Raw genomic sequence first — 17,181 nt, 5'->3', positions numbered from 1 at the left:
GTGACCTAACGCGACACACACAGAACGTCGAAGGTGTGTTGTTGTTACCACAGCCAGAAGACACATTTTGTTTCAAATGAAGTTGGAGGCAGCAAAAAAAACCACAGCTGGCTAAACTGATTAAAAATGGCGGGTTTGTTCGGGACACCCCCCTCTGTCGCTTTCACGTCACCTTTTGGTATCGCCTCAGCTCGCTTGGAACCTTGACTCAGGTGGTACTAAAAAAAGTACCTGTTAACAGGTACCAGGTACTTTTTTTTTCGTAATGGAAAACCAAAAAAGGCAAGTAGAGTCAAGGCGAGTCGAGCAGGTACCATGTAATGGAAAAGCGGCATAACTGGAAGCCCTCTACATCGGCTTATTTATGAGTGAAATACAATCATAATACAGAGTTGATGTCGTCAGTTGTTACAAACAGTTTAAATATTTAAAAAAGACAGTAGAATATAAATCTCAATTTTTCGAACACTGACATTTGCTAGCTTCTAACTGACAAGTTATTAGCTACAGTATATTCCGTATTTCACCATTTTAAAACACTATTAAGTATTTACTATATAGTAAGCTAGCCAGCTTGCTAACGAATGTTTGCTTGCTAAGAGCAAACTTAAAGAGCCCCTATTATACTCCTTTTCAGCGTAATCTTTGTACTCCTGGGGTCTACTAGAATAGGTTTACGCTTTTAATGTTCAAAAAACATTATGTTTCTCATACTGCCCATTGCTGCAGTGCCTCTCTCTGAAACACTCTGTCTGAGCTCTTGGCCCCACCTTCCTAAAAAGCCCAGTCTGCTCTGATTGGTCAGCTGTTGTGATTGGTCAACCAAATACAAACAAGCCACTGAGCGGGCTGTGCTTGCTCAGGCAGCACCAACGGACAGCACATATGAAACACTGGGCTGGCTTTCTCAATCAGTGACATCACTAATGGGGGAATTTCAAACAGGAATGTGGGTGAGCCGTTTTTAGGCAGTGGAGAAAAAGTGCCGTCTGTGGGAGAGAGAGCTTCATTTGTCTGTTTTTTTTTTTTTTTGTACTATTGTATGTATTACATACAAAAAACACTATATAACATACCTAAGACGGTAAAAATCCAAAAAAGCATAATAGGGGCTCTTAAAAGGCCATTAAATATTTTTTTATGATTTCTTTTAATGATTTACCATTAAAATTGAACTATTTTTTTTTTTAAAAACAATGGGTTCTTTAATTAAGACAGGAGCAGCTTCTCTTTTATAACTGATGGTTTTGCTGAAATGGCAGCTTTGTAGCACCTTGCTAAGCTAATTACCATTATCTCTATCACAATATTTACTGCCCGCCATTTCATTGGAGTGCCGAATTCTGAATGTGAAAAATATAACCACTATTAAGCGCCCTCAAAAACTCCACAATAGAACGAGAAAAGTCTCTGGCTGAAATTGATTGTGTTTTCTATTGTTAAAATTGTTAATTTTAATTCAACAATGAGGTTTAGATAAGGGTCATTTACATGTACTGAGAAGTGCTTCACTTTGATTGGCTGATTTGAAGACGCAGACATTTCTTTCTCTGAATTAAAGCACTGGTGCCGTCTGATTGCACTTCCCCTCTGCTCAGCACTGTCGTAGGAATGTACAGTACCCCTGCTGCTGTGCGCGGGCACGCTTGGTCTCCACCACCCGGTTCGCCCGGCGTTCTCTCTCTCTCTCCAGAATTGTAAAATCTCAGTATGCAACACTGTCTTGGGTGCAAAGCTCTTCTGAGTTTTACTTCCCCTCCTCTGCATTTGAATCTGTGCGGTACGTTGATGTTTGTGACTTTCTGCAAGAAAAGTACGCTGACCTTGATTAGTTTTATGACAAAGCAAATCTCCCCTGAAACACTTCAACACTGTTAAATAATATCTGATGTTCGGTATCTCTTGTGGAAAACTAAATGTTCATGAGGAGACCTCCTGATATTTCCAGCAGCTCCAGTGGAGTCTGATCAGTCAGAAAATCAGTGATGAAAAAAGGTCCCACTATGGAGGTCAGAGGTTGTGCTTTTATTTTCAAAAACGGTGCTTCAGAATGGCTTAATGTGGAACAACGCTGCTCTCATGTTTTAATGTGGACCAGGAAAATGGAAATTTTAGAAAAAAGTGATGTAAGCATGTTGGCTCTAATGCACTGTATTGTTTGACATCTAAAAGTGGAGGAAGAAGAACAGATTTATTGTATATATTATGCCTTTATGACAGAGAGATGACAGAAAATGACTCACTCTAAATGCTAAGAGGTATAAATTACAACAGTTAATGTTCTGTTAAATCTACTGAACATCACAGATTGAAGATGGTTATCAGTGTTGAATTGTCTAAAGGTGAAAATGATCCGTTAGACTCACAGCTCACACCACTGGAACACCTGCTTTAAAGTCCTAAAAAGTGTCCAAACTGTTGTCCGTCTCTAACACCAACATCACCTGGATGTGAGAAATTAACCGAAACACAATCAGACTCCTGACTTCAGACTGATTTTAAAAACATTCAGGACCTTTTAGTTTCTCTCTTGTTGTGTGAATGCTCGGCAGCAACCATTACAGTCACTTAACACCGGAGGGAGGGATCTATCTCTCCTCCCAAAAAGAAAAATCACAGGTTTCATTCAAACCAGGGATTTTTACACCAACAATAAACCAAATGTTTCTGTTTGTCTGTCTGACCGGCCACATCTGCTGTTAACTGACAGTTAGCATTGTTAGCCAGTTAGCCGCACACTGCAATTAATGAACCTGGATGCAGTGCGAGGAGAACATTGTGTTGATGTTTTTATCTGCTTTAGTATATTTCTAATTTGCTGTCTTGAGTGTTTTTGCACAGAAATCGGTGTGAACGGACTGATGATTAAAAGAAGACACTCATAGGGCTAATATTGTGCCATTTCATCGTATTCATGCCAAAAAAATGTAAGCATAATCAGTTCCACCAGAATGTTATTCCTGAGGAAAAGAAAAGAAAAAGTCTTGAGAACAAACCGTTCAGACTGAAGTTATTTAGAGACGTGAGAGCAGCTGAAGCTGAAGTTTACAAAAGCATCAAATTACAGTCCGTAAACTACTACTTCTGCTGCTGCTGCCGATTGCTTTAAAGTTAAAATAAGTCTGGTGATATTCCCCATTTTTCTTAAAATCAACAAATCTCATGTTTAGACTCAAACCAGCAGTGAATGTATCTTCTAACAAGTATTGTGTGTTTATCACAGCCTAATATATAGTATTTCCTTCCTCTGTGCAATAGAGCTGCATTGTTGTTAAAAACATCAATGGGCTACACTGGGCCAACCTTTGCAAACAACCATTGGGTAAATGCTTGTAATATTTCATTCTTTTAACTACTTTGATTTTATATCATAAGATCTAAAAATATCTGCTGTAATTTATTTTAAAGTCTTATGTAGATTAAAGTATACATTTACAATCTTTTAAAATCTAATGAAGAAGGCAAACATTTAGCATGGGCCCTCAGCGAAAGCGACACCGGCCTTAAAATGGCAGTGTATTGTTGTTTAAAAATAATAAATGAAACCATATATTTGAGGTATTTTTAAGTCTTCGGTAGGAACTAATGGTTTGACACATTGTTGGTTTGAGTCCAAACGTGTGTGTGTGTGTGTGTGTGTGTGTGTGTGTGTGTGTGTGTGTGTGTGTGTGTGTGTGTGTGTGTGTGTGTGTGTGTGTGTGTGTGTGTGTGTGTGTGTGTGTGTGTGTGTGTGTGTGTGTGTGTGTGTGTGTGTGTGTGTGTGTGTGTGTGTGAGAAATGTTGGGGAGATATGCCCTGAGTTTGGTCCTTGAGGCAGAGATTCCTTCCAAACTAAGCCGTAGGCTTACAGTAACACTTAAATCCTACTTGTTACTAACTTGAGTCTCTTCTTAAAAAGTAGGGGGTAGGCAGCCTGAGAGGTAAAACTCAGGACAAGAGTCTCATGGTGCAGTTACAGTATATTTATGCTAAACCTGTGTATACTGTATGTGTGAGTTGTACCACAGCAGGTAAATAGTTCAGGCATTATGCAACATGAACCCACACACATTGCAATAGAAACTCTTTCAACTGATCTAGTCTCATAAAAGTATCCTCTACAACATATACAAAGTCCTAAGAGATCCAAGTGGTGGAACGTATTGAAAAATACAGAAATTGGTGATGCCACAATCTCCCATTGCAGCGCATGGGGGACACCGATGAATAGGAATAGGGAAAATATTTTAACTAACAGATATCACCATGAAACTTCCCCAGTTGGTTAAGACAATCAATTTTTACTACAAGTTTCCTGAACTTTTATGTCTAATTATGCAAATAAAGCATTATCTTATTAAATATGTGCTAATTTGCATAAATAAAGCTGTTTCGGTATTTTTAAACTTGGACCCTATTTTCCCATGCATTGGTGTCTAAGTGACTAATGTGAACAAAAATCTTTGAAATCTTTAGACCAGTATTGAGTGAGAACGCTCCAACCGGCAACCACGAACCGGGCTGTAATGGAAAATGCACACGGTCAGTGTCCGTCCAAAAAAATAGGGTCCAGTATTCTGATGACCAGCCAGCTTCCTAAAATTATATTTTTAGGAAGCAAAAAAGTGGAGCAAGGGTATGGTTAAGAAACACATATATATTTATGCAAATGAGCACATATTTAATGAGACAATGCCTAATTTGCATAATTAAACATAAAAGTTCAGAAAACTAATATAAAACTTCTAACTAATACACAAAAAGTATCGTCCTAATGTAAATAATCAACTGGGGAAGTTTCATGGTGATATATCTGTTAGTTAAGAATGCCCATGCACCTTTAGTCTCCCCCTTAACATAGGCTGCAATGGGAAATTGTGGCATCACTGATTTCAGTATTTTTCCATACTTTCCACCATTTGCTCTCTTAGGACTTTCTATATGTTATAGAGCAGACTGTTATGAGTAATAAATGTTTGTCTGATTTTCTGTTGCAATTTGTGGAAGACTCATCTATTTTTTTTTCTCACAAAATGCTTGTACTAAAAGGGACACAGTATGATTGATTGGCAGGTGTCATCTCCTAGTAAACACTGATATGACCATTGCAGAAAATCTCGTCACGTTTTTCTATTATAATAAATGATTTTATATAGGATTTTGTTTGTCCTTTTCTCTTTGCAAATGTCAACATGTTATCTGTGGTAATACATTTCATTTCATTATTAAATATTGCTGTGTCACAAGGAAACCTGTGATTGATTTTTATGTTCAAAACAGTCAATTATGTTAAACTTTTATCTCTAACCCGTTGGAGCTGAAAACGACGACGCTCCACTCTGGACTCTTTTGTTTCTGTCATGGTTTATTGAAGTTTACAGTTTGACAAGTTTCAGGTTACTATAGCAACGGCCATGGAGCAGAACCATAGAGCCCAAACCTGTGCTGCGTTTAAAATGCTGTTTGCTGGGATAAATTCATCCTGGGACAATAAACATGACATCCTGCAGCTTCATGTGATAATTTAATAAACTTGACTAAAACAGAAAATAGTTGTGTTGATTTGGTAACATTTTAATTAATGTTTTTAAAGTTTTTTCATATTTTATATTATTACATTATATATTATATTCATGATATAAATGTATATGTAATGATATATATAAAATAGTAATTAAACTGTTGCATTTTTATTTATCTATTACTATTATACCAAAGCCCGTCTACGTCTATTAGAAATTCTTTGATTATACTTTATAATAAAGTAAATCATGGGACACGCCCCGCCCCCTGCGTCGGGACGTCTGCGCTGCGTCACGTTACGTCACCCCCACACGGGCTTCGCTTCCATGCTCCGCGCACCGAGCTGTCATCATTTCACCGGGAGAGGCGAAGGGCATCCGGGATACCGAACGAGAGGGTAGCCACTGAAACTCGTTTCTCGAGGTCAGTAACCGAGATTTAAGACTTTAAGGAGGTGTGGGACTTGCCAGGGCGATTATCTGATCTGGTGTTTTAACACACGGGTTCAGTTTACAGAAAACTAAAATCTGTCCTGATGATTCTGAGAAAGACAAAACATGTTAGCATGTTAGCCGCATGCTAGCTAAGACACACACACACACAGGAATACTAACGTTACCGTGTATGTTAGATCATCTGTTAAAATACTCGCTGAAACTGTCGGTGCTGGTGAACATTATGGTTCACACAATAGAAGAAAAAAGGATAATATTAACCATGAAGTTCGCTTCCTAACAGCTTACTCCATTATCACTACTCTAGCCGCTAGCCAAACGTGCTAATGGCAATTATTAGAGAAAGTAGAAGCTAACCGGCTAATTATATAACCTAACACGTTATCTCTAAAGCTAATCACGTAGCCAATTTGTGCATGTTAACGTTGTTAACCAGCTCTCTTTAGCTTCAGTCTGTATGGTTTAGCTACATTCAGAGATAATTTTAAAATGTTTTGATAAAGCAGTAATTTTCGGGAACTCATGACTCGTGAAAGGACAAAGTGACTGACAGCTGGTGTAGCAAATAGTTAAAGCTTTGGAGTCCTATTTTGGGCGGGTGTTATCTCAGACAGCCAATGAAGAGGCCGGGTACACAGGTGGTGGGCGCGTCCAGGCCTGGGTGAGGGAAGGAGAATGAAGGTAGGGAGTGGAGACCCAACAAGGTCAAAACACAGACGGGGAAACTCCAACTGGGGAAACACATGAACACGGAGCGGAGGTTGCTCAGCTCTGACAGACTGGAAATAACTAAAGTTACATTTCTGTTTTGGGGAATAAAGTCATCTGAAGGTTTTTATGAACTTTTACTGCCTCTGGCTGTGTGTGGGATGTAGATCAGGAAGCTGGCAGAACAATTGAAACGGAATAACATTTGGCAGGTTCTTGGGCCGCAGAGAAACACTGGCATTCTTAAAGGGGTGATAGAATGATTATGTAGGGTATTTCACACTGTTCCTTAAGTTATCCTAATGGGGTATGTAACATTGGTTGGGCTGAAAATGGCCTGGTTGATATTTCATGCATCCCTGTGTTTTGGCCCTATTTGTAACAAGAGTTTTTCTTCCAAATATGGTATGCTCATGAATATTTAGATGAGCTGCACGCTGATTGGTTGAGCGAATCCCAATACACACACATTAGAGATGCAACAGAATCTCATATTCCAGACACTGCAATGTTTCGTCACCAAATTCACTTCTGAGACTTTTTTTTATGCAAGAAATCAACTATATAAAGCTCAAATATGGGCCGTTTTACGAAAATTGATGGCTAATTGCAAATTTGGTAAGGCGTGTCGGACTTAAGGAGCTCCACACAGTCTGACGAGAAAGCGGCAGCCTGCTGGACTCCATGCCCAGGGCAAAGTCACCCTTTGTGGATTACTGCACTACCGGGACTCCGCGGTAGTGCCGCTCTCAGCAGCTAGCTAGCTAGCTAGCTAGCTATATGTCCCATTCAATAGGAAAAGATAGTGGCTAACTAGCTAGCTAGCTACACTTTTGGCATAACTATAGTATATTTACAGTTTGAATTTCGTCACGGCCCTTATATTACAGGTTACCCAATGTCTTATAAAGCTAACGGTCATGTCCGATTTCAATTTAAGGCATTTTTATGAACGTGAGGGGTCTTGTTGGGAGGAGCAGCTAGCTAGCTATGTGTCCCATTCAATAAAATGGGAAAAGATTGCGGCTAGCTAGCTACACTTTCGGCATATCTATAGTATATTTACAGTTTGAATTTCGTCACAGCACTTATATTACAGGTTCCCCAAGGTAACATTAGTCCGATTTCAATTTAATGCTTTTTTTTTATTTTATTTCAGAGGTCTCGTTAGGAGGAGGCTAGCTATCTCTCATTGATGGACTCCAGCTCACTGCGGGCTCTATCAGTGAGAAATGCGGACAAAAGGAGTTTATTTCCCTGATCGTTTGTTTAAATAACTCAACACACATATCCATTATAAGATTAACTGGTACCTGTGGTAGGTAAGAGATTGTGGGTGTAACAAGCTCGCTGACCGCGCTCTCAGTCACTCACCGGAGATTTTACAGGAAGAGGGGAGGGAGAACAGCGAGCTGCAGGCCCTGGAGCTCTGTCAGGGCAGCAGCGTTTGGTAGTCCAGTCACCCAGAAAGGTTGAGTTTGCGCGGGTATTGAGCACCGCGGGCTGCCGGCCGTGACGGAGCTCAATCTAGCTCACAGCAGGACGGGGTCTGTGAAGGAGGACAGGCAGGGAGGCGATGTAGCAACCCAGGCAGCACCGGCTGCTGATATTCACTACAAACAACGTGAAGAACCCATAACTTAAGTTTTTTTAAGCTGCCGAACCCAAAAACTGAGCTTTTATGAAGACAAAAGTGAAGAATGGAAATACTGTGGTATTCTGATACTAAGCTAACGCTATGTCCGATGTTACATGTGTTAGCGTAATTTACAGACATATAGTTAGCCTAAAACTGACATTTGGATATTTGACTTGGTAACAAAATGTTTGCTGCAAACGTAATCTCAGACATAACGTTGGCTTAGTGTCAGGATCCCATGTTTTTGTTTTCTTTGTTTTTGTGTCTAAGTAACTGCTGGGGACAACAACCTTTGACATTGGTCCAGCAAGATCGCTGCAGTCAGCGAAACAAGCTACAATTTAAGTTATTAGGCAATTGCGCACCTTCAGTTTACATCCACAAAAGTGCTTGTTTTGCCACTGACGGGCTCAGATTATTGTTGTCTGTCTGACAACATTATGGAAAGGATTCCTACTGAGGTCGACATTTTTGTTAAAGATTAAGATCCCTTTTTTACACATAAAACCATCTGTGAAATTGCTATCCCTAAACCCACCAGACTCCATGTAAATAAACAGTAATTGTATCATTGTAAAATACAATTTATCCAAAGTCAACATATAGAAAATAAAACTATGAAAAGCCTTTTTGGTTTGTCTTTCCACTTTTCCAACAATCACCACTCTGGTTTGGTTGAAATAAACACATAGTTTACAGATTTACATATGAAAATATGTTTGTTCTATGCGCTCTGAAAATGTATTGTTTATTTAAATGGATTATGGTAGGTTTAGCGATAGCGATCTCATAGCTATTTTTGGTGTAACAAAGAATTTTACTCTTTAAAAAGGTCTTTCTTTATAGGGTTCCTTTCCACAATGTTGTTAGACAAAAAAATTTACACTTGCACTTTTAGTAGACAAAAATTGACGATGCACATTTGCCCTATAGGATTACATTTCTAACCTGGTCACATTGTTCTCACTAAATACTGGACTAATTTCAAAGATTGTTGTTCCCGTCAGTCACTTACACACAAAACGTAGGAAAATATCGGTCTAGGTTGAAAAAAACCAAGTTACCCTTTAAGGCAGGGGTCACCCTTCGGGCACCAGGTAGCCCCCAAGGACCACATGAGTAGCCCTCAGACCTGTTCTAAAAATGGAAATTGAATATTGATATTATCTGTTTCCCACCTTGTTAAGTCATTGTTGATAATTATTGATAATGAGAAATCATTAACAAGATCAGTGTCTTCACATAGATGAGCATCATTAATCATTAATAACCATATATAACTAAAGGCAAACTGAGCAAATTTGTTATTTCAGAAGAGTGTATCAAACTGGTAGCCCTTCATATGACTCAATACCCATGAAGTAGCTCTCAGTTCAAAAAAGGTTGGTGACCCCTGCTTTAAGGTATAACATTTTAAGTGTCACTTCACTCTATACACCATGCATTTATTTCCTTCTGTTGATAACACTCCTCCTCCCTTCTTCTTTATTTCTCAAACACTTTTTTTTAAGCCTCTTGTTGCGGGGCGTTCACACTGTAAACCCCTATGCTGTTACGCCAGTCTGTTCTTAACACTTGTCTATGAACAGTAATGATAGTGAAGTCTTACAGTTTGAGACAACTGCAAATGTTTCTCTCAAGTTAAAATATAAAACAAGAACAGTGAAAAATTCATGTTGGTGATTAGCTTGTTTAGTTTCCTGTTCCTAGTAGTGGTGTTTGAAATGGGAACAAAACCCTCTCTCTCTCTCTCTCTTTCTAATACAGTGTGTGTGTGTCTCTCTCTCTCTCAGCGGACTAACAGAACAGTGGGCAGTGGAAGCAAGTCATTTATCCCTCTCTGTCCTGGGACTAACCTCGGTGGAGTGAGTTTTTTATCCCGTCGTGGTTTTGAGGTTGAGGACATCTGGCCCGTCGGCCACATTAAGGACTGCCGATGCATCGTTTAAGGACTTGTGCGGCGCGATTGCGCCCGCTCACTGCCTCACAGGCAGCTCAGACTGTCGGCCCGCAGCGGCCAATAACAGTCGCCTCCACGGGTGGCACAAGGACGTTTCAGCCAATCAGGTGCTACACGGCACCTGTGGCCTCGGAGCCGTTCCTGAACGGGACGAGCTCCAACTACGTGGAGGAGATGTACTTTGCCTGGCTGGAGAACCCCAAGAGTGTTCACAAGGTAAGGAGCAGTAGAGCCCGCTGCGGATCTGGAGGGGTCTACATACGAAGATCTATCATTGGTGTTTACAGGTCCAACTACACAAAGGCACCTCTAAAATAAATGTAAAACATAACTATGATAATCAAAAGGTAGCTGATTAAAACTTTCAGTAATTATTTGAGGAATATATACAAAGGTTTTAATGATTCACATTAGATTCAATCCTAGAATTCAGGATTACCAACAACTTTTTTATTATCATATTTTTTCAATAGTTTTTTTTTTCTTTCTTCTAATTATCAAAATGTGTTACATTGTATTTAACCCAAAAATTAAGTCAGGCGATACAAACATGTACAAGAGAGAAGCACAAGTACCTGTTAACAAGAGACACATTACTCTTAAAGGACAGCCAGACTAATAATAGCTGCTTGAAGCTCAGTCACATAACAGAGCTTTCCAAAGTAAAGGCAGGGGAGGCCAGTCTTAAAACACACTGGAGGACATGACTGTTCTTAACAACCCTCACCTCAAACTAGGTGAATAATAGCTGTACCAAATACCATTTTTGAGCTTCGAATCTTCAGTGCTTTTTAACAGCGAGTGTTCAAAGCTTCGGCAGTGGTGGCAGCGGTGGGGGAAGCCAACATTTGATTGTCCACAACAGGTTGACGTCTGGTTGCTTTTCTCCAAAAGTTGATTTGGACTTTTTGCCAGACTGTCTGACGTGTGACGACCGACGCAGTGTGTGTAAATGAATGCTCAGACTCTTTTGGCAGATTACGAGTGAGTGTATCTCTTATAACTCAAAATCTAAAGACATTGTTCAATACAAATATCATTCATATCAATATAAATACCATGCCAGGAGCAAAGGCGTGTTAGTACTTAAAGGAAAGGTACAATCTCAAAGGCCTCATTTAGTCCTCCTGGTTGTAGCGTACATAGAGTGTAGATCCAATATGTCTCCCTTGTAGAATGGTTTCAGTTGAGAGCAGTCCGTTCGCTATTGTCTGCCATGCAATTTCTCGCTGTTTTATTATAGCGGCAGAGTTCGCTTCTTCACATATATGTCCTTGTATATATGGACATAGAAAAGTAAGACACTGAAGAAATATAGAAACTATTAATATAATGAATTAATAAACTCAATGCACACTGTAAACATGACTGTAACAGAGTATTTATCAGTTACTGTATTTCCCACCAGCTAAATATAAGGTCAAAAACCATTGAGGTGTTCTCTCCCTGTTGTTTCATGAATGTACAGTAGTCTACATCACTATATAGTTACTGGTCCAGTGAACTAAGACTATAATTTGGTAGGATTGTACAATTAGGAAAGTTTTTTTTTGTTATACAATCCTCCCAAATTATAGTCCCAGTTTACTGGACAAAATACAAATTGTGTGCTAAGAATTTCAAATAAAATGCACGTGGAAGAGTAATATAGATGATGCTTTACTGTTAAAGAATACAAAAAGAACTAAATCAATTAATGAGATGTATTGGTCTCCGACCAGTCTGCCATTGTTAGAACCATTATAGAAACACGTGTATAGGACTTTATAGGTCTATTGCCCTTCCATCACAGACTTCATTTAAAACACATTTGCAACTTTATCAGTGGTGTGACTGATTCACCTCCAGTCTCTTATCTGTTCAGATGAATTTAAATAAAGTCGATGATTGATCATCTAATCATTTGTAGATCCTTTATTTATATTAAGGGTCACTTTGAATGATTTTTAACCAATGGTAATGTGTAAAAACAAAGATTTTAAATCCGGACGGTCAACATTAATTTTGGGACTGTTCCGGGAGGATGGTGGAAAAAATTAGGGAAGAGCCCTGAGTTCTACTGCAAAACCTGCATGTTTGTGTGGTTTAAAGGAGAGTTTAGGAAAAAGTATCTTAATTGAATTTAACAAAACCAAAGATCAAGATTTTTATGTTCTTCAATCAAAATGTTTGGACTTAGCCTTCCAAACAAACAGTAACATTTTGATATAAAAGGTAATCTGGCAGCTGCAGTTTGGTGAACCCTCTTCATCCTGAGATTAAAAAGCAATCAGAGATTAAATAATTACCATTATTCAACTGGACCGTTGAATAATGACTCAAGAATCCATTTAATGTTTGCATATTTTTCTGCCACAGATTTGAGTAAAAATGTTCAATATATCTGATAATATGTGGTTTCTAATTGTGGAGGTGAACGTGGAGGTCATAGTAAAACGTGTGTGTGCGTGCATGCTCGCTCATGTGTCATATTACATGTCACAGTTATGTAAAGACCAAACACTGTGCCCTGCTGTTATCAGCTTAGCAAACTAGCTGGAAGCTCCACAGCAGGACTAAACCTGACACTGACCCTTACTGTACATCATAGTAATAATTTTGTTGTATAGCAAAAGGAATATAATTATATGAAAATGTCAGAGTATGATCAACTTGGCCGAAATTACTTTGTAATTAAATATATAGGTAATATAAGGTATTGTCCTTAAATGTCACTGTGTTAAGATTCTGCGTATAGAGTTTATGGGCAACAAGAAACGCATCTGTTCAATCAAAAAGCGAGCATGTATCACCGCCGCCGCTGCTATTGTTTCCATGTTAATGTGACAGCAGACATAATTGAGTACTTGCCATACTTTTTCAACTTGCCCACGATGTTAATTACGTTACCATAGCAACAGCAGAAACCACACACAGTGGAAAACGCTTTATGAGCTAATGCACCATCATGTCATATTGCTGACCATTGCCTGTACTTTAAGCTCTATTTAGTTACACGATGAGATGACAGTAGGTGGACAGCAGCAGTCTGTAGCTGATAAAGTTATTATTAGGGCTGCTGACCGCTGATGTTGGCTCTGATCTCTGATTTTGATTCCCGAAAGTCCTGTTTTTATTTGATTCTTGGTGATTTACTTACAGATAAATGACATTATTGCATAAAAGCACTTGATACGAGACTAGATATCATCTTAGGATTTTGGATATCGTAATATCATGATATGACAGAAGTGCTTTTCCTGGTTTTAAAGTCTGCATTACAGTAAAGTGATGTCATTTTCTTACCAGACTGTTCTAGCTGTTCTGTTATTTGCCTTTTCCCCACTTAGACATTATAGCCACATTATTGATGATTATTTATCTAAAATCTAAGTGTGAAGATATTTTGTTAAAGCCCCAATTGTAAACTCTAAAATATCGCCTCGATATCGAGGTATATGGTCAAGAATATCACGATATCTGATTTTCTCCCTATCGCCCAGCCCTAGCATGCTCCCTGTGTCTGCTCAGTCCTTGACAGCGACCTAGGTTTGAATCCAACCCAAGGCCTCCTGTCTCTCTTTAGCTGCTCTAATAAAGGAAAAAGCCCTAAAAATATCCTTACATTTTATAGGGTTGAGGGATGTAGTCTAAAAAATACAAAATGTATCACTTGCATAAATATGCATAAAATCTATAACGGGAAAAAAAAATGTAGGCCTAGTTGTAAAATCAAATGAGCAGAAATAATTTAAGAGCTGCACCACTTACAGGGTTGTCATTATCATTCATACCACCCCTTCCCCACAGTGTAGATGTCATACAGCCTTGACTGCATGATTTATAACTAAAACTACAGGTGGCAGCACAGATTTACACAATTTCACTGAAAAAGGCACAGATGCAAAGATCGTTCCATATCGGATCATTCAGCAGAAAATAGTGATTCACTGGGAAAGTTATTTTTATCCAGCTGTAGTCTCAGGACTGAAAGCACCTCAACTGTTTTGACAGTGTGACATACGAGCAGCTGCAGGAAGTGATGATTCTGCATTCACTGCAATCTTAAATCAGAAACTCACTGGTTGTCTGAACCTGTTTACTGACTTACTTATTCTCTGTTTGGACACATACATGTGGATACGTCCAGTTATTACAGATCAGAATCAGTAGGACAGTTCACGTCCCATCTCGTGATTCTTTATATTCTCCTAAGTGTAGGGTTTTTCAGAGAAACTTTACGGCTTAAAACAGGAGTCTTCCTGCAGATTGGAGTGATTTATGGACAGAATGTATGTAGAGACATGAGTTGTGTAGAGAAGGTCAAACCGAGCAGAGTGGTGCATGAACAAGTCACTTCCTGTGTGTCTAAATTAATAAATAGAGAGATGAAGCCCTTCCCCTTCCCCTTCCCCTTCCCCTTCCCCTTCCCCTTCCGGTGGACCAGCATAGGACCTTATTTCGGAAAAGATACGTACGGTAGGGGACGGGGAGAGACAAATCATTTTTTTGAACCCTTTTGAATTGAGCCATGGATTACTACACGTGATGTTCCTCAATTTAAAAGATCATTTTGCAAGTCAAGAAAGTTGCAGGGTGATGCGTACGGGCCGAGGCGCTTGCCGCATCACTTTCGTGCCAATGACGACGTTAAATCATACCCTCTTGTGTTATATTGCTTAAGTCTGTCAGGGAGAGGGTCAAAACAAACTGATTAAAACAACATTGTGATTATTCTCCAGGACTTCTGTTTGGTGCCACTGTACTTCTGTTTGGTGCCACTGTACTGAATACTGTCATGATCTCCCAGTGAAATATTTGTTTATTTATGTGAAGTGGGAGAAATGCATATATGTCCTAAAGTGATACTAGTTGAAAAAACATTTTGGAACTACAGCAAGAAAGTAAAATGTAAAGTGAGTTTTTGTTGTTGTAGTGAGTTGATACTGGGGATGAAATGTTTGCGAGCAGGGCGGAGAGAGTCTGTGACTCATGAGTCAAGAATGATTGATGAACCACAGAGTGGAAACCTGAAGCTGTAACAGAGAAAACAGGCTGTATGTGCAGGGAGAACCACTGCCTTCTAACTAGAACATAAATACTGTTAGTTTCTGTCTTGTTTCTTCTTTAGAAGTAGGTCAGCTGGGGGGGTATATATCAGCTGTCAGGCAACCCTCCTCTGGTTTCAGACTTTCAGAGGGCACTCAGGGTGGGGGTATAATAGAAAAAAGTAGTTCATATATGTTCAATCACGTCTGAAGGCAAAAGTGTTTACAGATGTTCAGAAAAGCCACACTAAAAAGCCTGAGACACCAGGCTCAGAAGTCTCTCCTGGAAATCCGTTATGATGTTGTACTCAGTTTACATTAAAAAAAAAAGTTACATAAGTTGTTATTTTTAAGACTGAAAAAAAGAGAGAAAAGTTCAAAAGGCTCCAGATAACTTTTCCGCTGGTGGTAGCGTGTGCTGGTGCGACCAACTTTCTCAGTTGGTCGCACCAGCACATGGCCACACCCTTTTTTCGGTACAGCATGGTATTAATCAATGATCCTGCATACTGGTAAATAGTTGCCTTAAAGGGAAATGCAGACCTGCCAACCTGTACGCATTTTGCGTAGTAGATACGTATTTTGACATCAAAATACGGTGATACGATTTGTCACTTTAAACTACGCGTAAACCAGGTGACTGCTTTGAGTTCACTCGTTGACGCGCAGTAAGTGTTACTAATTTAGGCTAATTAAAAACTGACCGGAGCCCGTCGCTGGACGCACCGGAGGACCGAGACACAAAGTAAACACGCCTCTCTGACCGGTACCGGGGGGGGAGTTAGCGGTTAAACTGAGCGTAGGATGTGCGGAATGTGTCGGTGTCTGTCGGACCTTGGCTGGCCGATTGGCGCCTTCAGACAAAGCTCATGCTAACAGGCTAACGGCTTATTAGCTAGCCAAACACAGAGTGGTAACATCTGCAAAGATTGGCTCTGTGAGCGCATTAATCTGCTCGGTGTGAGTCTTATAACAAACGGAGCGAGCAGCCGCTGGACTCTTACACCTGTTGATCCGTGCAGGACTTCACTGTGAGCGGACTGTTTAGAGACGATGTGACCGGCAGGTAACGTCAGCGGTTATCTGCTACTGTAGCAGAGCTGCAAGGAAACACTGAACTGAGCTGTGTGTTTTCAGTGTTAAACACAGCTGCAAGTGTTCATGGTGATTTCCAGAGGTGGAAGACTTACTCAGATCATGTATTGCAGTAAAAGTAGAAAAATATGTGTTGTAGAGTCCTGCATTCAACATCTTCCCTATGTAATAGTACAAAAGTATTCTCAAAATATTCTTAAAGTAAAAGTGCTCATTATGCAGTGTAATATATTTTATTTTATTGGATTATATTATGATCCAATTAATTGTATTAAATTTAATTTAATTAAACTGACCGATAATTTAAATAAAATGTTTTATTTAATTCAAGTAGCCTACTTGAACATCATTATTTTTCTAGGGTTTAAAATGTATACAGATTTGACATTTAATGGCACATTTATCCCGCGTGCGTGTCGCCGTGTTCATGAACCAGAACTTTGACAATAAATCAGTAAGTTGCTACTCAAAAAAGTTTTTCAAGGTTGGCAGGTCTGGAAATGTCTGTATACTATATCGCCTGGAGCCTATTTTCCCATGTTTTAGTGTCTTGAGTGACAATGTTTGAAATTGATCCAGTGTTGAGCGAGAGTGCTGCAGCCGACAGCCGCGAAATGGGCTCATTGGGAGAATTACAACACGTTTATGTACGGCCACTAAAAGTGCTGTTTTTGCCACTGACATGCTCAGATTGTTATACGTTTCTGACTACATTATGGAAATGACCCTACAGAGAAATAAAACATTTTTAACCAAGTCACGCTCACAAAGAAGTCTTGTTCTGAACACTTGTGT

At 39.4% G+C, this 17,181-nt stretch overlaps 1 protein-coding gene across 5 annotated transcripts in view; it reads left to right on the top strand.

Moving 5' to 3' along the window:
• Positions 1-5,811: 5,811 nt before the first annotated feature.
• ogdha (oxoglutarate dehydrogenase a) overlaps positions 5,812-17,181 on the top strand; it is a 37,011-nt gene continuing 25,641 nt past the window's right edge. For 2 of the 5 annotated variants that reach the window (XM_028577217.1, XM_028577221.1), the window contains exons 1-2: positions 5,812-5,925; positions 10,098-10,480. In XM_028577217.1, the coding sequence (XP_028433018.1) occupies positions 10,241-10,480 (240 nt within the window). In that variant the 5' untranslated portion in view covers positions 5,812-5,925; positions 10,098-10,240. Of the gene's footprint in view, positions 5,926-10,071; positions 10,481-17,181 lie in introns of all 5 variants that reach the window. The other 3 variants (XM_028577220.1, XM_028577219.1, XM_028577218.1) reach the window with 2 other exon arrangements.

The sequence above is a fragment of the Perca flavescens genome, chromosome 5 (genome assembly GCF_004354835.1).
Source record: "Perca flavescens isolate YP-PL-M2 chromosome 5, PFLA_1.0, whole genome shotgun sequence".
Taxonomy (NCBI): domain Eukaryota; kingdom Metazoa; phylum Chordata; class Actinopteri; order Perciformes; family Percidae; genus Perca; species Perca flavescens.
This window is presented reverse-complemented; position numbering and strand designations above follow the sequence as displayed.